Source organism: Bidens hawaiensis, unplaced genomic scaffold (genome assembly GCF_021521415.1).
Source record: "Bidens hawaiensis isolate Kalapana, Puna unplaced genomic scaffold, B.hawaiensis_p1.1 tig00027642_1, whole genome shotgun sequence".
NCBI classification, from domain to species: Eukaryota; Viridiplantae; Streptophyta; class Magnoliopsida; order Asterales; family Asteraceae; genus Bidens; species Bidens hawaiensis.
Window position 1 is genome coordinate 266,249 of NW_027494482.1, and position 24,628 is coordinate 290,876.

The 24,628-nt window shown below is 33.2% G+C and overlaps 1 protein-coding gene across 1 annotated transcript; it reads left to right on the forward strand.

Annotated features, from left to right (window-relative positions):
- Positions 1-15,655: 15,655 nt before the first annotated feature.
- On the forward strand, positions 15,656-20,858 carry LOC143575746 (glutathione hydrolase 3-like). The gene is made up of 7 exons (XM_077060041.1): positions 15,656-15,797; positions 15,891-16,243; positions 17,658-18,176; positions 18,346-18,581; positions 18,906-19,170; positions 19,387-19,524; positions 20,516-20,858. The coding sequence occupies exons 1-7, from the start codon at positions 15,692-15,694 to the stop codon at positions 20,780-20,782; spliced, it is 1,884 nt and encodes a 627-aa protein (XP_076916156.1). The 5' UTR covers positions 15,656-15,691; the 3' UTR covers positions 20,783-20,858.
- The last annotated feature ends 3,770 nt before the right edge of the window (positions 20,859-24,628 follow it).

The window sequence follows — 24,628 nt, forward strand, 5'->3', positions numbered from 1 at the left end:
GTGACTTGACGTGATAACTAACAGATTATTTGATTCCAACCAGCTTTTTCGTTCAGTAATATAATTTTTCCAAAAAATAAAAAAAGTATATATGCATTAACTATTAAGTCTGGCACATCCAGTATTATTGTTCAAGGTGCTCCGGCCGCTGTACAAACCCACTTCAATTTCAAACGAAACAAATGAGACGAAGCTGAATTACAAGAAACGATCAAGTGAATCTCGAGATTTCAACTAGCCGTTACTCGAGCTTATAACTACCTTTTGAACGCTAACAACCTGACTAACCAAAGTTTACACTTTCAACCCCTGAACTATATTCAGTTGAAAAGAAACAACTTAAACTTCTATATAACCCAAAATGTAAAAAGACCATTGTGCCCTTGTAGGCTTGTAGCTCCATCACTGCACCTAACTGTCTTTTAACTATCTCTGTTAAGCCTAAGTCAAAATATAAATAATCAAATATATGTTATAAATAACATTTAAAAAAATAGCATGTTCAAACTTACAGTCTAGTCCGTGTCACAAAACCATAATAATTTCAATTCTTTGAGTTTTACAAATCCAAATACAACGAAACAAGAATTGATCAAATCGAAGAATTACAAAATAACAACCCAAAGAACATCATCTAAAGATTCAAACATCATACTAATCTATTGAAGACCAAGAACTTAATACATAATCTGTTCAGAAAGAAGAAAGAGACTGTAACCGTTAATCGCTAAAGAATAAGAGATCGAAGGATAGAGAAGATGATGATTCACACATATAACGTTTCTCTTTTTCTTTTATATATCAGACACCACCAATCCATTTAATAGATGATATGTGCTAGGCCTAATTTAAGACCAATCAGTAGCAGCCCTTTTAGCCCACAATTGAATAGACTACCCATATCCATCATTCTCGGCGTATAACATGAAACATAAACAATAAACAAGTTAACCAACAAATTCGTGTGTCTGTTTTATAATGAATTGGAAGCATGCATGTATTTCAACAGTCCGGTTCATTACGATTTGAAATTTTTGAAACTGACCGATCAAAAGTTAAATAAAAAAACTAACCATGCAACCAAACTAATGACTGATTTGAATAGTTTCATGGTTTTGAGCGAAACCATGATTCAGTTCCCCTTCTGAATAGTCTTCCACTAGAGCATTACATGTTGAAAAGTCTATGAGACTATGACCAATTGTGGAAAATAAATAAAGTGACTCAATAGACCATTTTAATTCTATTATCATAAAAAAAAGAGTTGATAAAATACATATGTTAGTACAAAGGAAGTGGACCCTTTTGGTCTTCCTTAGTGTGCTTGAACCCTGTTTTGGACCCCCTAAACTCGTCTATGAACCCGATTTGAGTTTGACTCGAATAGACTATTGAAGAAGACCAAAAGGTTAACGAAAGAGAAAGAGAACTTGATATTGAGACACACATTATACGCGACTAGTGCATTTGTCTCTTTGTTTAATCTTCTTCGGTTCTTAAAAATGACAGTTTTTATATTGTATCGTAAAATGTTAAAGATTATTATTGTAACGCCCCTATCCTAACAATGAAAGGAAAGACCAGATAACACGCAAGAGCAAATTATTACTTATTTTTATTATTATTAATTTGTATCATATCACTCAAGTTTCAATTATGTTCTAATCTACGTTTGTTAGATGTTTAATAGGTTACCAATACCTACTTGACATTTTTTTTTCTGTTTCTAAATATGCTAATGTGTAATTGGTATTTCTTTTAAATTTTAATTATTTTATTAAGTATAACTCAAGGCTTTTACTTTTTAATGCTTTAATAATAAATAAGACTGCTTACAAAAAAGATAAACCAATAAACTTATATGTATATTTGGTATATTATGTATGTATGATGACTTGCTAAGCAGGTAAAGAAAAGAATTAAAACGTTAATAAAACTTAAGTGATCTAATTGAGACAAAAAAGATATAAAAAAATGAACGACCTAGTTAGAACAATGGTAAAATTTGGTTAGTATTCTATTAAGTTTTCCCATTTATTAGGTATATGTATATCTAATATCGCTAATGAGATTGTGATGGAGTGGTTAGGGAGAGACTCAATGCTCCATGTAACACATGTTCGATTCATGCTCCCAACATTTAATTTCGGCGGCACCAGGTGATGATAGAGACTAGGCGAGTATTTCGCGTTCACTAGTTGGATCCTTGAACTGAACAAGTTTTACTTGACGGCACTGTCATGTTTTCGGACGAATATTCACAGGTGTTGGCCAAGGTGAGATCACATACATATTCATTTATTATGTATATGTATACTCCAACATCAATTAATGTAGGTAGGTTTCTCATATAGGGCTATAAAAATCACGAAAGGAACCTATATACCATCTTTTTTTCTTTTTCTTTTTTTTCTTTTTTAAATAGCCAAATATATATTACTCACATGAATTCCAATTCCAAAAAGAAAAAAAATCATCTTAATAGAAAGATGGTACGAACCAGTTCCACCACACCGCTTTCATTATGCAGAATACTACCTACAATATTTACATACACCAAATATGTATATTCAAATAGTGTTGCTAAACTTACTCCCACTATAATATTTTTATTTAATGTACTCGTCCTTTGAACTTTTTAAATCAATTACTATTTTTTTTAACATTTTTTACTTAGATATTAGTCACTCCAACATTTGTCATTATATCAGATAAAGAAAATATTAAGTTATATATATATATATATATATATTTCTTTTATTACTCATAATATTTATAATTTTAATATTATCAATATTAGTATTATTATTAGTATTTACATACACACATGTGTGTATATATATAAAACAAATTTAATAAATTATTACAATACATATCAATGACCTATTGGTCTAGTGGTATGGTTCCTCCTTTACAAATGTGATATTGTGTATTCAAATCATTAAAAATGCAAGATAAATGTGGAATTTTGCTATTAGAAAAATGTCATTTTAATATACATAACACATTTAAAATGTCAAAAGACATTTAAAATCTATGAATGTGTTAGAGACAATCCAAGAATACAATGATTGCTCTGACCAGGATAAAGCAAGAGCTGATATTTTCATCCATAAACATATTGATGAATTACTACAGCATAAGTATTTAAATTATGATAACCCATATATGATATGGGAAGATTTGAAAAGCAGATTCGGTCATCTAAGGGAAGTTTTACTTCCTACTTCTAGAGATGAATGGAACAGTCTTAGGTTCCAAGATTTTAAGAGGGTAAATGATTACACCTCTACTTTATACCGAATTTGCTCAAAGCTAGAATTTTGTGGGTATCCCGTAACAGAGGAAGAAAAGTTAGAGAAAACTTTCTCCACGTTTCATGCATCAAACATAAACTTGCAAACACATTATCGTTTGCAGAATTTTAGGAGATACTCTGATCTAAATGCATTACTCCTTGTAGCAGAAAAAAAATAATGAATTATTGATGAAAAATCATCAATCTCGTCCCACGGGTTCATTAGCAATACCAGAAGCACGTGTTACTCACAAAAGTTCTCATAAAAATTCTGGTCATAAATGGGAACAAAGTCGAGGACGAGGCCGTGGACGTGGACGTGGTCATTTTGACAAAAGACATTTTAATGATCGTAAGCTTTCATCCAAATGGAACAATAATTCTTACGGTCGTGGTCATGGCCGTGGCCGTGGTCGTAACCAGAGAGCCAATAATTATCATGTCCCACACAATACCAATTCCAACCACCAAAATAAATGGAATGAAGCTGGTAGGTCCGAAAGCAATGGCACTTCATGTTTTAGATGTGGAAGTACAAACCACTGGGCAAAGGCTTGTCGCACAGCTCCACATCTGTGTGAACTGTACCAAGCCTCCCTAAAAGGAAAAGAGAAAGAAGTGAACCATGTTGATAACTTTAATAATATCAATGTTGAGCTGAGCGTTGAAGACTTTGAGGTGATACTTTGAAACAAAGTTGCTTGACTACTATAATTAGATGCAATTATTAAGTGTGTTCTCATTATCTTTAATTATGTAGTTCCTCTTTCATGTACTACTTGTGTTTCAATTAAATAAAGTTCTTATTAAAATATCATATGTCTTCGTTATACACTTATTATTTTTCTTAATATTTTTCAAGATTTAAAATGAAAATCACCAGAGCACAAGATCAAACAAATGAAGAAGATATATGTATAGCGGATAGTGGAGCCACGCATATTATACTTAGATCTAAAAAATATTTTTATAAACTGAAACCAACAAAAGGGATCATCAATACAATATCAGGTCCTACAAACTTGATAGAAGGAGTGGGAAAAGCTAATTTAGCATTACCAAATGGTACAAATCTCAAAATAGAAAATGCTTTATTTTCCCCAAAATCAACAAGAAATTTGTTGAGTTTCAGAAACATATATCATAATGGATATGATACTCAGTCAAGGACTGTTAGTAATGAAAAATATTTGCATATCATAAGCAAAGATCAAATATTGAAAAAAATGCCAATGCTCCATTCTGGTTTGCATTATACATATATAAATGTGCCTCAAGCACATATGGCAGTCAAAGAAAATTGTTGCGATTCTGGTATCATAAACTTATGGCATGACAGATTAGGCCATCCAGGATCCACAATGATGAAAAGGATCATTGAAAATACACATGGGCATCCACTGAAAGGTCAAAAGATCCACAAAATAGATAAAATGTCTCAATGTACATCTTGTTCTCTTGGAAAATTAATTACAAGGCCTTCGCCATTAAAATTCAATAAAGAAACACCAATGTTTCTTTAAAGAATTCAATGTGACATTTGTGGACCAATTCATCCACCATGTGGACCATTTAGATACTTCATGGTCTTAATAGACGCATCCAGCAGATGGTCTAATATCTCTTTATTATCGACTCGTAATGTTGCTTTTGCAAAATTTCTTGCTCAAATTATCAAATTACGTGCACATTTTCCGGATTATACCATTAAAAGAGTAAGGCTTGATAATGTGGGAGAATTTACATCACATGCTTTTGATGATTATTGCATGTCTATGGGGATTGTTGTAGAACACCCTGTTGCTCATGTACACACACAAAATAGCTTAGCCGAGTCGTTGATCAAACGCCTACAGCTAATAGCTAGACCATTAATAATGAGGACAAAACTCCCTGTTTCTATTTGGGGTCATGCAATTATGCATGCTGGATCATTAATCCGTGTGAGACCAAGTGCAAATCATAAATACTCTTCCACACAACTTGTTTCTGGAAATGAGCCAAATATCTCTCATCTTATAATTTTTGGGTGTGCTGTGTATGTTCCTATTGCACCGCCACAACGCACAAAAATGGGTCCCAAAGAAGGTTGGGAATATATGTTGGATATGAAACGTCTTCCATCATAAGATACCTTGAACCTGGCAAGAAAGAGATATATCATGGTGTGTGCCATCATTGTTACACCTAGACCCAAGATCAAAACAAAGTAAGACAGAGGTTCAAAAAATAATACATCTACAAGAAATTGCATATCAGTTACCTGATGCATTTACTGATATAAACAGGGTCACTAAATCTCATATACCAGCTGCTAATGCTCCAGCTCGAGTTGAGATTCCAAGCAAGCAAAACCATAATAATGCACCTCATGAATCTCAAAAACTTTTAAAACGTGGAAGGCCAATCGGTTCAAAGGATAAAAATCCTCGAAAAAGAAAGGGCTCTGAAAAGGATACTGACCCTAAGGAAGGAATGATCGAAAAAACCTTCCCTCAGGAAAAAATAAATTATATAACATTTCCTCAGGAAGGAATAAATGATTCCAATAAAGAATTGTCAATCAACTATGGTCAATCACATATAAAGTGGGATCGAGATGAAATGGAAAATATTGATGATATATTTTCTTATTCTGTGACAAGTGATATCATGGAAGAAAATGATGACCCTGAACCAAAATCTGTAGATGATTGTAAAAATCGACAAGATTGGAACAAATGGAAAGATGCCATGCAAGCTGAATTAAATTCCCTAAATAATCGAAAGGTTTTTGGACCTATTGTCATTACACCAAAGTCAATGAAACCTATAGGATATAAATGGGTTTTTGTGAGAAAACGAAATGAGAAAAATGAAGTTACAAGATATAAAGCAAGACTTGTAGCTCAAGGTTTTTCTCAGAGGCCAGGAATTGACTATGAAGAAACGTATTCTCCTTTCATGGATGCTATTACGTTTAGATATTTAATCAGCTTAGCAGTCTCTAAAAATTTAGAGATGCGTCTTATGGATGTTGTCACAGCTTACTTGTATGGATCACTAGATAGTGACATCTATATGAAAATTCCCGAAGGATTTAAACTCCCCGAAGCTATAAGCTCAAAGCCTAAGGAAATGTATTCCATTAAGTTACAAAGATCCTTGTATGGACTGAAACAATCTGAAAGGATGTGGTACAATCGTTTGAGTGATTATTTGATAAGCAAAGGATACACAAATAATCTTATTTGTCCATGCGTCTTCATCAAGAAGACAACATCAGGGTATGTGATCATAGCTGTGTATGTTGATGATCTCAATTTAATTGGGACACAAAAAGAAATTAATGAAGCGATTGCTCTTTTAAAGAAAGAATTTGAAATGAAAGACCTTGGAAAAACCAAATATTGTCTTGGTTTACAAATTGAGCATATGCACAATGGAATACTTGTGCATCAGTCAACTTATACTGAGAAACTCTTAAAACGTTTCAATATGGACAAAGCAAACCCTTTAAGCACACCAATGGTTGTTAGATCACTCAATGTTGACAATGATCCATTTCATCCTTGCGAAGATAATGAAGAGATTCTTGGTCCCGAAGTACCATACCTCAGTGCAATTGGAGCACTTATGTATCTTACTAACTGTACAAGACCTGACATTTCTTTTGCAGTTAACTTATTGGCAAGATTCAGTTCATCCCCTACTAAAAGACATTGGAATGACATTAAACATATTTTTCGGTATCTAAAAGGAACTGCTGATTTAGGTTTATTTTATCCTAACGATTCAAAAGAAGGGTTAGTTGGTTATGCAGATGCAGGTTATTTATCTGATCCCAATAAAGCAAAATCTCAAACTGGATACGTATTTAAGAATGAACGAACTGCGATTTCATGGCGTTCTCAGAAACAAACACTCATTGCAACATCTTCAAATCATGCTAAAGTCATTGCATTGCATGAAGCTTCAAGAGAATGTGTATGGTTAAGATCTATGTCACGACACATATTGATTTCTTGTGGACTAGAGAAAGATCGAATTCCAACTCCTATCTATGAAGATAATGCAGCTTGTGTTTCGCAAATGAAGGAAGGGTATATCAAAAGTGATAGAACAAAGCATATACCACCAAGATACTTTGAGTATACTCGGGACCTTATTAAAGACAATCAGGTTGAAATGAGATATGTCCAATCGAGCAACAACTCAGCTGATCTTTTCACAAAAGCACTTCCCACGGCAACATTCAGAAAACATGTCCATGATATTGGCATGCGCCATGTACGGACAATGTAACGACCTGCAACTTGAGGGGGAGCTATCTACTGCACTCTTTTTCCCTTAGCTAAAGCTTTTTCCCATTGGGTTTTTCTTTAGTAAGGTTTTTAATGAGGCAGTACTGCAAATCTCCGAAGTTTTGAAAAGTGTCATCCAGGGGGAGTGTTATGATTTTATCCATGTTTTTGGATGACCACTTTTTCAACGTATGATTTTATCTATGTTTTTGGATGACCAATTTTTAAAGCAATCATATACGTTTGTTCCCCAAATAGTCACCTCAATAGTAGTTTGCAATAGTAAAGTTTGTACTATAAATATCAACGTATGAAATGGATATATCAACGAAGTTACTGAATCATATATTCTATCTTCTTCAAAGATTACATAAATATATTGTTACAGATAGTGGTGACTTCTTTATTATCTTCAAGTTCTCACATTATCCTAATAATCTTGTTATAGTTAGGGCTAATATTATAACATAATAATAATAAAAATAATAATTACATATAGATGCCACTTAGAGCATTCTCATCTAACCCATCATACTATGTGAGAGGGTGTTTTTATAATTTAGAGAGTGATTTATGATGTTGTGAGTGAAGAGTTTTTATATTTTATAAAACGTAGTGATTTTTCTGTATGTTTGAAAAGCTACTATTCACCCCCTATAATTTTTTAATATATTTTGAAAGTGTTTGTGAGTGAATAATAGAGAAATGATAATGATAAATGTATAAAAAAATATTATTTAATTGAAAAAGAGAGAAAAAACGTAATATGTTTTAGTGTAAATTTGGATTTGGGGATAGGGGGTTGGATGGGAATGCTCTTATTCTTCATCATTTTATTTATTCACTCAAATCTTTCTATCATTTTTATTCACTAAAACATCCACCATTTTTATTCATTTAGACCCTCAATGACTGATTTCTCAAACGATGACATAGAAATATTCATATCGCTGAACGACTCTGATAACAACATTTTTTTCAAACGATAGTAGCATACAATTTTTCAAAGATCTCATTGAGCAAGCCGAGGAAGGGGACACGACAACATAATCATCGAGCAATATAGTTGGTCGAATTATCATTTAGTTTTATTTTTCGCATTTATTTTTTTTTGGTTTGAATTGTCGTATTTTATTTTCAGGTTTTCACTTATGCTATATTTTTAATTTTAATGAAATTTTAGTTTTAATTACAATTACATTTAGTTGTTTTATTTATTTTAAATTATAAAAAACAAAAAACACAAAATGTTCTATTGTACTTATGGGTAAGTGTCATCGATAATTTTATGGTTTGTGAGACCATGATAAAAGAATGAGATGACAATGCATGATTGACTGATGCATAGATAATGCATATAAGTGACCATTCCCCTCATATAAGTAAAATACTTTTGTGACTTCATTCAAAGTTTCTAATCTCTCTCTTTTTTTTTTCTTTTTTTTTTCGCAATTTACATAATAAATGGGTTTTGAACGTGAACGTGCTTTAAGTCTTTAACTCTTTATAATCCACGGCTCCTCGACTCTCGTAACCTCAATAATAAATTGGGAGCCTCCACGATTCTTAAATCTTAAGTGTAATTAATTGTTGTATAATCCCACAATCCCACATTATGGTGTAAATAAATGCTTTATATTCCTAGATAACCTAAAGAATAATTTCCCTAAAGAATAATTTCATCAATTATTACGTTATAAATCATGTCAATAATATATAATAAAAAAAACATTCTTAATTCACCTACAATTTAAAAGTTCACATGATTCTTTTAGATTTACATAAAATAAAATGGAGTAATATATGGTTTTTGTGTTGCATAAATGTAACTTAAACTTAAATGTATTTTCACGGATAAGGGCGACCCACTCTTGGACCATACGAGAAAACCGATTACCCGAGATCAACCCGAGTTCATACTATTTGGTGTGGTCCTTAGTCTCGGATAATAAACTAAGAGACTGTTTGACAATCTTGTGCCAAGTTATTAAGAGGCGTGACTAAGTAGGAGGTAGTCTATGAATCGGCCAACATAAACCAAGCACACTCTTATATCTCTAATCGATTCAGAGGTAGTCTCTTAATTAAATCATTAAAAGATTATCAAAAAACCTCTAAATTGGTTTGGGTTGGCTTAGTCCGAACCCCGGTGGACCCAAATAAGACCCGAGAAACCCGATTATATGATATGATATATATATATATTAATTAAACCCAAATTATAATATTATGTATGCATAACTAGGATGTTGGTAATCAAGATTCTATGATATATATATTAAACCCTAGTTATATTATGTGTGCGTAATTGGGATGTTGGTAATGAAAGACATAAATGAATGAACAAGATGATCGATAAACACACAAACTATAATTTTTAATTAACAATCTAATTACACAACTTTGTTCGTTCGTTCATACGCCGGTGTCAGTTGGAATTGCATGATATTAAGATCATTAAATTGTTCAATTGATGCAACAATTCGAAAAAACTTTATCTACAAGATAGACCTCGACAAAAAAACTAAAGAGTAACAGCGGTAGGTGATTGATTTACTGATTCTCGAAGTTTAGACTAATATATTGTTGTCAAATGTAGATCCAAGATTGTTGGCCTTTAATAGGATCTGATCAAATCGATATCAACCTTCAACTATGATTAATTTTATACCAACTATGGTAGTTTCAGATAAAAATAATCATCCCCTTTGCCTATAATATCAACTATAATAGTTTCATATTAAACTGATCAACCTTCTTTCAAGAACATTGTATTGGTTTTTCGGCCGCCTATGAACCTAGGACAAATCAAAACCAACTGTGACTTACGAAACAATGATAGTTTTTATTCACGAAGAGAATAAACACCAATTATCTCCATTGACAACATTTCATGGTTTTTTCGGCCACATAGTGAATCAAAACCAACCATTTCTAGTGACAAAAAATGCCCTTTTTTCACAGGATGAATTAAAACCAACTATTTTTGTTGTTAATGATATAGTTTTAATCACTAGCAGAAACTAAAAAGCATTTGAGGGTCGTCAACATACACTACATGGGTAATAGTGCTCCTCAACATGTTCTCGGGCCGGCTTCGGCTTTTTTAGCTTGAGTTATGTTCAAATAAGTTATAACCAATTCCCTTTTGAGTTAAACAAAATCGATATCAAATTCGAATTGGGTTCGCTTTAGTTTCACCTTGAATTTTAATACCAAGTTTTTGATTTTTTATAGAGTAGACTTGTATTCTATAAATGTAGTTACGTGACTATCAAATATTATTAAACGTGCGAAAAAACAAATTCAAAGCTTTCCACTAGAGTATGCAATATTAGTCAAAATAAATGAATAATAAAAGAAATATTGGATTTTAATAATCCCTATTAAATGATATTGGCCGATAATAATCCCTATTAATTTTATCGTCACTGGCGGTCCCAAATTCAAAAAAGTTGGCCTCCAATGGTCACGGTTAAAAATGACTTAACGGCATTATAGTTTTTTTTCTAAATTTCAAACCAATGTTTTAGGGCTTTTGATCGTTAAGAGGATACGAGTCGATTGGTGTAAAACTTAGTTTGAAATAGTGCTTCAAAATGACGAAACAATGCTTCAATTCGGGTGTTTGGACTTACAATTAACCAAAATTAAGTCATTTGGATCATTATTTCGAGCTAAGTTTTACACCAATCGACTCATATCCTCCTAACGATCAAAAGCCCTAAAACATTGGTTTGAAATTCAGAAAAAACTATAACGTCGTTAAGTCATTTTTAACGGGGGACTATTGGGGGCCAACTTTTTTGAATTTGGGACCATCAGTGGCGATAAAACGAATATGGATTATTATCGGCCAACACTAGATAATTAAAATCCAATTTTCCATTTATTTATAAAGGTTACACATATTTTTTTATTATATATATATATATAAAATGGTTCAAATAAAAAGAAGTTGTTTCCTAGGAATGGTAAGAACCAATATAATTTTGACATTTGACATTAAAACCTATGATGAAAGAACAATTATAGGAAACTATGTCGGTTATAATGGTGAAAGAGTAATTGTAGGAAACTATGACGGTTTTTTGTAATTTTAAATCTCAACCATTGATTAATATGATTCAATGGCTATGATTTATTTCTAGTATTCCTAAGAAACTACTTGATTTTAGGATAACCCTCCTATATATATATATATATATATATATATATATATATATATATATATATATATATATATATATATAGAAAAGTGTTCAAATAAAAAGAAAGAATTTCCTAAGAATGGTAAGAACCAATAGATTTTTAACAAATGACATTACAACATATGATGAAAGAACAATTCTAATAAACTATATCGGTTATAGTGGTGAAAGAGTAATTATAGAAAACTATGTCGGTTTTTAGTAACTTTAAATCTCAACTATTGATTAACATGATCCAATGACTATGATTTATTCCTATTCTTCCTAGGAAACTATTTCTTTTTAGTATAAACCTCCCATATATATATATATAGATCTCTCTCTCTCTCTCTATATATATATATATGATAGCTTGGTTTATTCAATTTGGTTTTTGATCCTAACTTGAAATAAGTTACTTATATTTCTTTTTCAAATTTAGTTTTACTTGGTCAGGTAAATTATGTTTTTAATCCTACATTTTAATCATTCAACCCCCCTCTCTTGTTTGGACTCGACTTTTCTGTTTTCACCCACCATTTATTTATTTTATTATGAAAAATTGGATTTTAATAATCCCTATTAAATGGTGTTGGCCGATAATATTCCAATATATATATTTCAAATATTTCGTTGAGTGGGTATGAAATTCTAAAACCAAAAATTTCAGGTTTAGTTATAATCTTTTTTTTAAAAACGATATTATATTTAAAACACGAACTAGCAAAAACAAAACTAGCCCGCAAAAACAAAGAAAAAGGTTACATGTTTAAAATATCAAATATGTACCAATTCTTCCATCCGACTCATAATTTCTTTGATCTTGATACCATCCATAAAAAGCTTAGGATTTTTATATTTTTAACTGTCTGAGCTAGACTTGTTTTAATGTCATTGAAAACCTTTTCATTTCTCACTTTTTAAATACATCGTAAATCATGACCCGGAAGATTGTTTGTATAACTAAATGGGGGTGTTCATAAAACCTCATTCAACCTAGCACTTAGCTCACATAGTTATAAAACTAGCATCAATGGCCCATATTTTACAACAAACGTTAATGCGTTTTAGTCCAATACGTAAAAATGGCATACCAAAACATATCTCTATTGTAGGTGTACCAAAAAAAAACAATAATTAAAAACCGAACCCGAAATATACGAAATTGAGATATCTGAATTCTTGGATTTAGATAGTCATTTTATAAAATTTCGGATATCCAAATTATACATGATATAGATTTTAGTGTTCAAAATTAATGGTATATTGGTGTTTACTAATCTCAATTATCATATTTTGGTCGCTGCCGGTCTCAGCCAATGAATTGCTGATAATAGTCTCATTTTTTAACGTATTTGTTCCCAACGGTTTGCGACTAAAAGAATTCTAACGTCGTTACTTGCGAGTCATCAGAAAAACGCTTTTGGCCGATAAGTCACTTTTTTTTTGCCAGAAAACTCATTCTGAACACCACCACTACCACCAACTAAATCACCGCCAGCCAACCAACCACCAGTTGAGTACCACCAACTGACTCTGACAATGATTATAGGGTTTCAGCAACCTCAATAATGGGGCTTTTACTAGAAAAATGTTCCTAAAGGTCCGTCCAGGGGCTACAAAAATGTTTGAGACGAAAATGTTGAGTTTTCAGAGAAAAATGTGAGTTTTCTAGCCAAAATGATTTCCCGGTGACCTGCAACTAACGGCGTTAGAATTTTGTTAATTTTGGACTGCTGTGAACAAATATGATAAAAGGTGGGATCGTTATCAATTAATTCGTTTATTAAGACCGATAACAACCAAAAAATAATGGTTAAGTTAAATAAAAATCAATCTAATCTAACTATACTAATAAATGAAAATAATGAGGATGATGTGATAATCCCACATTCATTCTAGGCCTAATATCTCTTCTCATTCATCCTACATAGCCATGGGTTATGAAGCAAAACCATATTGACAAATGAGATATAATTTCTTTTCTAATTCTCCAATCTATCATCTCATTTATCCTAACTATCCATTGGTCATGGGCAAAAATAATTTTGGCAATTGGGTTATAATTTCATTTTCAATTCTCTAATTTCTCATCTTATTTATCCAACATATCTATGGGTCATAGGACAAAACAGTTTTGAGAAATGGGTTATAATTTCTCTTTTAATTCTCTAATCTCTCATCTCATTTATCATAGTTATTCACGGGTAATTGGTCAAAACAATTTTTGCAAATGTTGTATATAAAAAAATCAAATTTGTAAATTTGAGATTTTAAACTTCTTATTTTTTGTATTATATATTTTATCTTTTTTTTTACATTTAATTTTGTTCATTTCTTTCAGATAATAGATCTTTTTATTTTTATTATATGACAAATCCCGTGTAATACACGGGTTCAAAAGCTAGTATACCAAATATAAAAAATAAAATCGTCTTGACCACAACAAATTGCTTTCTTTTATCACTATCACTTACTTGTGTTCCTTTTGTCCCTTTGCAAATTAAAGGAATAGTCTATGATCTCAATTTCATTCGTCTGCCTTCATTTTGTCCATTTTCATAGAAAAAAAATCACTTTAAATGTCCTATGAAATCTTGAACAACTTTAAAAATAGTAAAATAAGGTTACTTATTTTAGTAATCACCCGTACAAATAAATTTAACCTAAAAATTCTTTTACGGATCAAGATATGATGGGAAACAACTCGGGAAGATGATTCTCTCTAAAGTGCTCGTTAATTTTTTAAGAAATGTAAACACATATTGTTTTCTCAACGTTTTGATATAAGTTTTAATGAAAATCGAGTTGCATTCAAATTAAGTATTTTTGGCTCATAAACAGATTATGCTCGGATTCAGTATAACATGTTTACACATCTCGACTACCCAACGATCGCTAGAAATTTTAATTTTAGACAATGTAATTTGCATTAATGTTTTCTCAATTAAAGTTAACATATTTATACCACTTTTGAGCAATCACAACTCATTCCCTATATTTTGTGAGGGTTTGCATGTTATAGGATAGGATGTGGTTGGGAGTTGGGAGTGATTGTGAGTAGAGTAGAGAAAATATTATGTGTGAAAGTTAAATTTGAGAATATACTTTTCACATACGTATAATTATTTTAATATTTTCTTAAAGTGATTGTAAGTAGAAAAGAAAAGATAATGATGACAAAAGTATAAAAAAAATTATTTAATTGAAAAGGAGATAGAAAAACTAATGAATTATATGAGTGTGAATAGCGAATGAGCTCTGAATGTTTTTGTAAAGTTAATGAATGGATAATGAACTATTCAATATATTTTTATAAAAGTTTATTGACAACAAACAATGTCATTTGTTATTCACTTACACTAGTACCCACAAGTCATATACACTTGATTGTTTAGCTAAAATACCTACAAAAATTGATAATAAATAACTTTATAAAAAAAGGAACTTGTAAAAAAACGACAAATTCTAGTAACTAAAAGTTATACAAAAAATGTGGCGCATAGAACTATGCTACTCATATAGTCGCTATGTACACAAGTCGTAGGGGTAAACGTACTTCAAAAAAAAAAAGACAAGTTACATAGATATATAAGTCGTATATGTGTATACAAGTTGTATAATTATTGGCTAAACACCATCAAAAACATATATGGATATATCATATGGTGTCTAGATACATAATTTTCTGGTGTATATATGAAATTTTTGTACTAATTCGCCAACAGAAATAAAATTTTCATCGTTTGTTCCTAAAATTCTACACATCTACTTTTGAAACATTTTCTAAGAAGAATCTTCAAAGTAGGACCCACATGGTGCATCATCTTGGGGAAAGAGGCCAACTCACCATTGGGTATAAATCAACCCTTGATATTAACATCCACCAATGAATATCAGCAAGTGTGTGTAAGAGAGAGATGAGCATACAAACTCCATTTTTAAAATCTGGTGAAGAACACAAAACCAACAAGAAAACATGGAGACTTGCCATCTGGTTCTTTATTTCACTCACAGCAATAATTTGTAAGTTTTGAATCTATTATGTGTGTTTACAAGTCATGAAATCATTGCTTTGCACTTTTTTGGGTTAACAAGTTGTAAAATCATTGTTTTTAGTGATCTCTGTTACACTAAATGACAACTCAAGTCCATTGAGTTTGTGGGTACAAGTAGGTGATGCATGGAAGTCACATAAATTAATCAATAAGGTACAATCAGGCGATGCGGTTGAGTCATGGGAAGCCGTGGTTGCGGCGGACGATGCTCGGTGTTCGGAGATTGGTGTGACGGTTCTTAGATCCGGTGGTCATGCGGTTGATGCAGCTGTTTCGGTTGCGTTGTGTGAGGGTGTTGTGAATCCGATGGCTAGTGGTATTGGTGGTGGAGGGTTCATGGTGGTTCGGTCAGCGGATACGTCACGTACACAAGCGTTTGATTTTAGGGAAACTGCTCCCGCGGCTGCTTCAAAGGTTAATAATTTAATATTCCTTAAGTTACATTTCTTTTACATCATCACTCTTTTTAGTCAAAAACGTCGAAAACATGTGTATTGATTAGTACCCTAATGCCTCTTCAATCCTTACCTAAACTACAAATATGATGATGTTATTATAAAAACATTCATGTCCATATGTTGCCACATAATGACTCAAAGGTGGTGTAGGGGAATGGGCTCTATGCTTGCTTCCCAATACATAGTTATACAAATTAATATTTCTAAAATTAAAACATTATGTATTTTTAGTATTCTACCTAAATACTATATTTTGCAATAATTAACAACTAAAAGTAAATATGTCATACAAATCATTATGCATACTTTGCAAGCAAAAAACACACTACACCTAAAATTATGACAAGAAATAAATCCAAGGACCCACCTCATGTCCTCATCCATCCTTCTTCATTGGAGATGTTGGACCGTTTCCACAAACTCAACACAAACATGTCTTTCAATGCTTAAAAGTTAAAAGGATGGACCACTTAAATGCATTTGAGATGGTGTAAACTATTTTAATTTTTTTAACGGTTATTTGAATCACTGACGGATCATTATCCATCCGATCATCTTCTTTTCATTCTCAGAAAGAAACTCACCATAGATGAGAAAACCCCTGACCCAACATGGAAACCACTATTTTTCTGTCACATGTAAGAGTTGAATTCAAAATCTCTCCCTTTTAAATATGAAGTTTTTGAGTATTTCGTCTTAACCACTTACGTTGGGAATCAGATAGTGTAATCTTCTCCTTATTTTAATTAAATAAAAAATACTTATAATAATTAAAATATTAATATAATCGATCATAGCTATGCACAAATAAATTGTTAGTATAATTACATGAATTTCAACTCATACGAATCCTTTTAAAATGCAACCATTTTTTGGATAGCATTTTAATAAGACAAATAAATGGATCAGAAAAGTATCTAGTACCTAATTGGCTAATAGGTTAGAGATTCACCACATAAAATATTTATAATCATATATAATTTAATATATTAATAATTAAAGATAAGTAAACAATGTGACCCTTGATATTGATGTTGCTTACACGTCTAAAACACTACCTCCTTTTTGATCAGTTTTCTCATAACCTGACCAGGTCTGGCATATATTGAAATTTTAATATTTTATAAAAGAGATTTAATTACTGACGGACCACCAACCTATTATAAATGAGAAAATTCATTAGCCTAACATGGAACCTCTTATTATTTATGACATGACTCGGTTTCTAAAACTGATCAAACCCGTGGGCCGTGGACTTGTAATATGAATGCATTTTAATATGCTATCCAACCCATGATATTATTATTATTATTATTATTATTATTATTATTATTATTATTATTATTAATCAGTTGCTATTAATAACACAGAATATGTATCAAAACAACCTTGACAACAAGTACACCGGAGCACTCGCGGTTGGTGTTCCAAGCGAGATAGCCGGTCTATACAAAGCATGGTTAGAACACGGGCGACTACCGTGGAAAACGTTGTTCCAACCTGCTATCCGTCTAGCCAAAGACGGGTTCATAGTTTCCCCATATCTTGCCAGTTCAATCTCGGGTAATGCTGATACAATAAAAAAAGATCCGAGCCTACAAAAAGTGTATGCTCCAAATGGCCAACTTTTACAAGCGGGAGAAACGTGTTATAACCATCAGCTCGGCTTGAGTTTAGAAGCTATAGCGGAAGGTGGTCCCGATGTTTTTTATAATGGGCTCATAGGGGAGAACTTGGTTAAGGATGTCCGAGCCCGTGGTGGTATATTGAAAATGGATGATTTAAGGAATTATGAGGTCAAAGTTACGGAAGCACTTGAAGTGAACACGATGGGGTTCACTATTTTTGGGATGCCAGCCCCGTCAAGTGGTACACTGGGGCTAGCTTTGGTAAGTTTTTTTTTTGGTCAAAATGCACAGATTAGATGCTCTGTGGGCAAAGTGGGCATCTTATCTGTGAGTGTGAACGCAATACTGGATTACCAATAATTCAGTACTGCATTCACAAGTCTTTCGGACTTTAAGTTTCTTTACTTATGACTCTAAAACGCAAATACAGGTATTGAATATCTTGAATGGGTACGAGAACACGAACGAGGCGAAAGGAATGTTAGGCCTACACCGATTTGTGGAAGCGTTAAAACATATGTTTGCTCTTAGGATGAACTTAGGTGACCCGGATTTTGTCGATATAAGCAAGACCCAGTCAGAAATGCTTTCCCCTTCGTTCGCGAAGAAAATTCGATCCCGAATTTTCGACAACACCACTTTCCCATCTGAATATTACATCCCAGGGTAAGTTCGTTTTCTATTTTCATTTATATTTTTCTCCTTTAAATATTTTATGAGTCATTTAATACTCGCAACTCTATATTTTATTAATTTAAGTCTTAATATTATATTAAAATTGCAAATTCACACCAAACACATAAAGTAGGTTCATATTTTGTTTGGTATTATATGTACAATTTTATTTTTCATATTATCTGATAAGTCGTCGTCTGATTCTTAAATCTGGTCCAACCAATGAACTGTTAATGCGACCGGTTCATTGTTCGGCCCAATTTTTAAAAACATAATTGGGCCACTTATCATAAAAATTATAACTATGTTTATTAGGTGGAGTCAAGTTCAAGACCATGGCACAAGTCATTTTTGCATAGTTGATGCGGACCGAAACGCCATATCGATGACAACCACCGTGAACTACCCGTTTGGTGGTGGCATGGTGTCTCCGACAACAGGAATTTTGCTAAACAACGAAATGGCAGATTTCTCAGTTCCTACAGAAATATCACCCGACAGCCTTCCGCCTTCCCCGGCAAACTTTATTGAACCGAACAAGAGACCGTTATCTTGCATGACTCCAATCATTGTAGTTAAGGTATATGACTTTCTTAGTCAACCAAGAATCTTTATAAACTTAATTGTTCTATGGATTTTATGTCATCTCATATCTAGAAAAGATTTATGAACATTAGAATTATGAAACATTTGGTGATACAAAAAGTAAAAAAAAAGTGTAGCTTTTCATAGTTTAATAAGTGTTATGTTGACTTTAGGAAAGTCAAAGGTTGACTTTTGTTGACTTTTTTCACAGGATGGTCAATTGGCTGGAGTAATTGGAGGGAGTGGTGGGATGTACATAATTCCAGCAGTTATACAAGTCTTCCTTAACCATTATGTTCTTGGAATGGAACCTTTAGATGCAGTTCAGTCTCCAAGAGTCTACCACAAGGTATTTCAACCCGCTTCACATGTGAACGAGTCAATTCGGGTTCTTGTCTTATTTCAAATGGGTAAATAAAAAAATATTTAGCCGAAAGGGGAACATATATATAACCACTTAAATCGCATAATTCAAAGATTTAGATATTTTTTTTGTAATCATAACTAATAACTAATTATTTTTATTTTAATATTATATTTTGTTCTCCAAAAATCTCATATACTGATTCATTTACTACTTCATACGTCATACTTTATTTATTCCAAGCTTCGTGTTTTATGTATATCCACACAAAATATCTACTTCTATGTTTTGTTTTATAATAATCATATATCGACATAATTTTAATTTTTAAGTTATTTAAGATGTCATCCGATTTCGGAATTAGTTAGACTAGCTGACCTATGGGTGTGCGTGGTGCGGTTCGGTGCGGTTTGTAACTAAAACCGAACCGAAACCAAACTTTCGTTTTACGATGTTTTAAAACCGTTCAGTTTCGGTTTTTTCAGTTCTTGATTTTTGGGTTCGATTCGGTTTTGGATGCCGGTTTTTTTTCGATTTTGCTATTCGAGCCAAAACTTTTTAGGCAAAAAAAAAAAATTGACCGAGAATATTGAAATTGGGCTAGATATATATATATTTTTTTCGTTAAACTAATGATTAATAGAATATTGAATATTTGGACTTGAACATTAAAAGAAAATAAAAGACATATTAAAATCAAAATTCAAAATCAAAACTAAAAGTACTGGTATTATTAGTTATGAATCATATGTAGAAACCAAATATATGTGTTATTAACCATATGTTAAAACTAAACAAATAGTCATTGGCAGATTTTGGTTTAATGGTTGCGATTAAGATGTTATAGTTATTTCTGGTTATTTCGGTTCGGTTTGGTTTTTTCGGTTCTTAACAGAATACAAAACCGAACCAAAACCAATATTTTGTTTTTTTTCCTTTAAATGTCTCATTTTTGTTATTGTCATGTGTTATGCAGTTGATGCCCAATGTGGTATACTATGAAAACTGGACGGTAATCGATGGCGATCATATTGAGCTTTCGGATGACCGAAAGGAATTTTTGGAAGAAAGGGGCCATGTATTAGAGGCAAAATCCGGGGGCGCGGTTAGTCAACTTATCGTTCAAACATTGAGAAACCGGTTCGAAAACAGAAGACTGTCTTATAAAAATAAACATGTTTTGAAAGGGTTGCTTACTGCTGTAAGTGATCCAAGGAAAGATGGCAAGTCTGCTGCTTATTGATTTTCCACTAAGATATAATGTAGCTTCTTTTTTTTTTGGTATATCATATTGTATTGTATTGTTGTATTGTAGGAATGCTAAATGGGTTACACTAGTTATGTCCCATACAGGAAATAACATATGTAAATAAGGTTCATTAATGTTACAAAATTATAAATAGTAATAAATAGCATGGTTTGGTGTCGTAATCACGTGATTGGACGTGTGACGACACGTCACTGGTCTGTTTTTTTTAAATCGTTTCTTTTGTTTTAAATTATTTATGTTTTTTTTTCGTTTTGGTCATTTCATTTGGATAGACGTGCATTCAACAAATGAAACATCTCTGACACACAACAATTTTATTTTTGCTAATATCGAAAGTTTAAAACCTTTAGTTCCTTGAGGGTGATATTCCCGGTTTCCCCCTTTCCTCGAACTTTTCCCCCACGTTTTGGTGCTTTGATAGCGCGTAAGACAACCAAAATTTTCATGTGATCATAATTCGGGTTTCGATTCAAAACAATTTCAAAGAGTGTCTTTTTTTTTCAATAGTTTTATATAGCAATCGATTAATGATATATGCGACCGTCAAAAGGCGTTCTGATGCATGAACATCCAAAATTATCTACAATCTAAGGCGTTCTGATGCGACCGTCAAAAGGCGTTCTGATTAATGATAACAGGCCCTTAGAAACTGGCGACGAAGGCCTTGTTAACTTCATTCCATATGAGGATCCCTCATATCTACAAAACAGTCAACTCTAAGTGAGGGGTGGGTGTTAGCCTTGCTAACACCCCTCCGATGCTTAAGTCAGTACTTTGTTTGAAGAATAATAATATTAAAAGTGAATAAAAGTATAAGTTTGAGTACATACCTTGACTGTTTAGTATAACAATTATCCTCGGGATAGAAATCTTACATGAAATATTTTTTGAGATGATAGCATTCCAAGCCCTTGGTATTAAGTCACCATCCAAAGTAGACAACTTGTATGCCCCCTTTTCTGCTTCCGAATCGATCAGGTAAGGACCTTCCCACTTTGGTGCGAGCTTCCCATCCGTAGGATTGGTAGTATTTTGAAAAGCTTTTCGGAGAACCAAATCCCCTTCTTGAAACCTTCGGACTCTGATATTCTTGTTGTAGGACTTTGCTATCTTCTGTTGATAAGAAGCCATTCTGATCTTTGCCAAATCCCGGAGTTCTTCTACCGCCTCTAAATCTTCAAGTAGGCTACAAGTGTTATCTTCGGAATTTTGATGAATGACTCTGGCCGTTGGGATAATCATTTCTGTGGGAATAACTGCTTCAGCTCCAAATACTAATGAGAAAGGAGTCTGACCAGTAGCATTCTTTGAAGTGGTTCTATCTGCCCAAAGAACGAAAGGTAGTTCCTCGGCCCACTTTCCTTTCTTAGACCCCAACTTTTTCTTCAGGTTATTGATGATGATTTTGTTGCTCGATTCGGCCTGTCCATTAGCTTGAGGATGGACAGGTGTTGATGTGATCATCTTGATTCCCCAACTGGCACAGAAGTTAGTTGTTCTTTTGCCGATAAATTGCGAGCCATTGTCACATACTATCTCTGCCGGAATCCCAAATCTGGTCAGGATATTGCGCTTGATGAATGAGATAACTTCTTTTTCTCTGACTTGAACAAAGGCTTCTGCCTCGATCCACTTCGAGAAATAATCTGTCATAGCCAACATAAAAACTTTTCCTCCTGGATCTCTTGGTAATTTCCCCACGATATCCATTCCCCACTTCATAAAAGGCCAAGGGGATATAATAGGATATAATGGTTCTGCTGGCTGGTGCAAAATGTTGCTATGTCTCTGGCATGCATCACATTTCTGAGAATAATTCATAGCGTCCCTCTTCATTGTTGGCCAGAAATATCCCGTCCTCAGGATTTTGGAGAATAGTGCTCTGCCCCCAGTGTGGTTTCCACAATCTCCATCATGGATATCTTGAAGAACTTCTTGAGCTTCTGCCTTCTCCAAGCACCTAAGATGTAGTCCTGCAAGAGATTTTCTGTATAATATATCATTCATTATAGTATATGGGATTACCTTTGTGCGAAAAGTTCTTGAGTTTTCATCCTTGGGGATAACTCCATCCTGAATATATTTCCTGATTGGGATAATCCAATAATCTTCATTATCCTCAGGATTCTTGACTCCTACATCTTCGTCATCTTTTGATATTTCATTGACACCTTGCTCTTCTATTGCTGGGCTCAGGATGTGTACGATAGGGATATTGACACCTTCTGGTATCCTGAAGGATGAAGCTAAATATGCCAGGGCGTCTGATTCAACATTCTCTTCCCTAGGTACCTGCGAAATATCAAATATTTCGAAACAGTTTGCTAGTTTTTTGACTAGCTCTAGATATTTCATTAGTCTTTCTCCTCTAACAGTATATGAACCATTAAAATGATTAGTTAATAATAATGAATCAACATGTACTTGAATAAACCTGATTTTCATGTCGATTGCTAGTTGTAATCCCGCTATCAAAGCTTCATATTCTGCCTCATTATTTGTGGCTTGAAATCCGCAGGATATGGATTGAGGTATAATGTCCCCTTGTGGCGATTTCAGTAGAATCCCGAGACCTGTTCCTCTAACATTTGAAGCACCATCAGTGTATAGAGTCCACTTATCTTTTGTTTCTTCAAGTTGTTGGACTTCCAAGTCTGCATTTTCTTTAAGTTCACTGGTAAAATCAGCCACAAAATCTGCTAATGCATGGGATTTGATAGCAGTCCTAGGTTCATATGTTATATCATATGCACTTAGCTTTACTGCCCATTTTGTCATTCTACCTGACATTTCTGGTTTTCTTAAAACAGACTTAATAGGATAGTTAGTTTTAACACATATAGGGTGAGTTTCAAAATAATGTCTAAGTTTAGTAGATGCCATAATAAGGGCTAAAATTAATTTCTCAAGATAAGAATACCTGGTTTCAGCATCCAAAAGACTTTTACTTACATAATATATGGGGTGTTCCTGACCTTCGAGATCCTTAGCCAAAACTGCACTTATAGCATTATTTGATACAGCAAGATATAGAGATAGAGATTCACCTTCCTCGGGTTTTACCAGTAAAGGAGCAGAAGAAAGATATGCTTTTAAGGATGATAAAGCTTCCTCTTGCTTATTGGTCCACTCGAACCTCTTGTTTTTCTTCAAGATATCATAAAATTCTTTGCACTTTTCTGAGGATTTGGATATGAATCTGTTGAGTGCCGCTATGCCTGCCGGTCAGCCTTTGAACATCCTTAACTGATTCTGAGGATTTTAGATTCAGGATAGCTTGTATCTGTTCCGGACTCGCTTCTATCCCCCTTTTGGTGACCATGTATCCCAAGAATTTTCCAGCCTTTACTCCGAAATGGCATTTCGAAGGATTCAGCTTCATGTTGTATTTGTCGAGGATATCAAATGTTGTCTTGAGATCTTGAAGGTGATCTTCAGCTTTCTTGGACTTCACCACCATATCATCAATATAGACCTCCATTGTGTCCCCCAGTTGCTCTTTGAACATCATGTTAACTAACCTTTGATAGGTTGCACCTGCATTTCTAAGTCCAAATGGCATAGCAATATAACAATAAATACATGTGCGAGTCATGAAGGCCGTATCTTCTTGATCTGAGGGCTCCATCTGGATTTGCTGAAATCCTGAGGATGCGTCCATAAATGTCAGCATCTCGTGACCAGCTGTAGCATCCACCATTGAATCTATGTGTGGTAGAGGGAATGGATCTTTGGGACAAGCTTTATTCAGGTCTGTGAAGTCTACACAAACTCCCCATTTGCCATTCTTTTTTCTGTACAACCACCACATTTTCTAAC

Bases quoted from the DNA above. Each gene is read 5' to 3' on its own strand.
- LOC143575746 (XM_077060041.1), top strand. From the start codon at position 15,692: ATGAGCATACAAACTCCATTTTTAAAATCTGGTGAAGAACACAAAACC. The intron at 15,798-15,890 runs GTAAGTTTTGAA...CATTGTTTTTAG, and splicing joins TTCACTCACAGCAATAATTT to TGATCTCTGTTACACTAAAT. The intron at 19,171-19,386 runs GTATATGACTTT...CTTTTTTCACAG, and splicing joins CTCCAATCATTGTAGTTAAG to GATGGTCAATTGGCTGGAGT.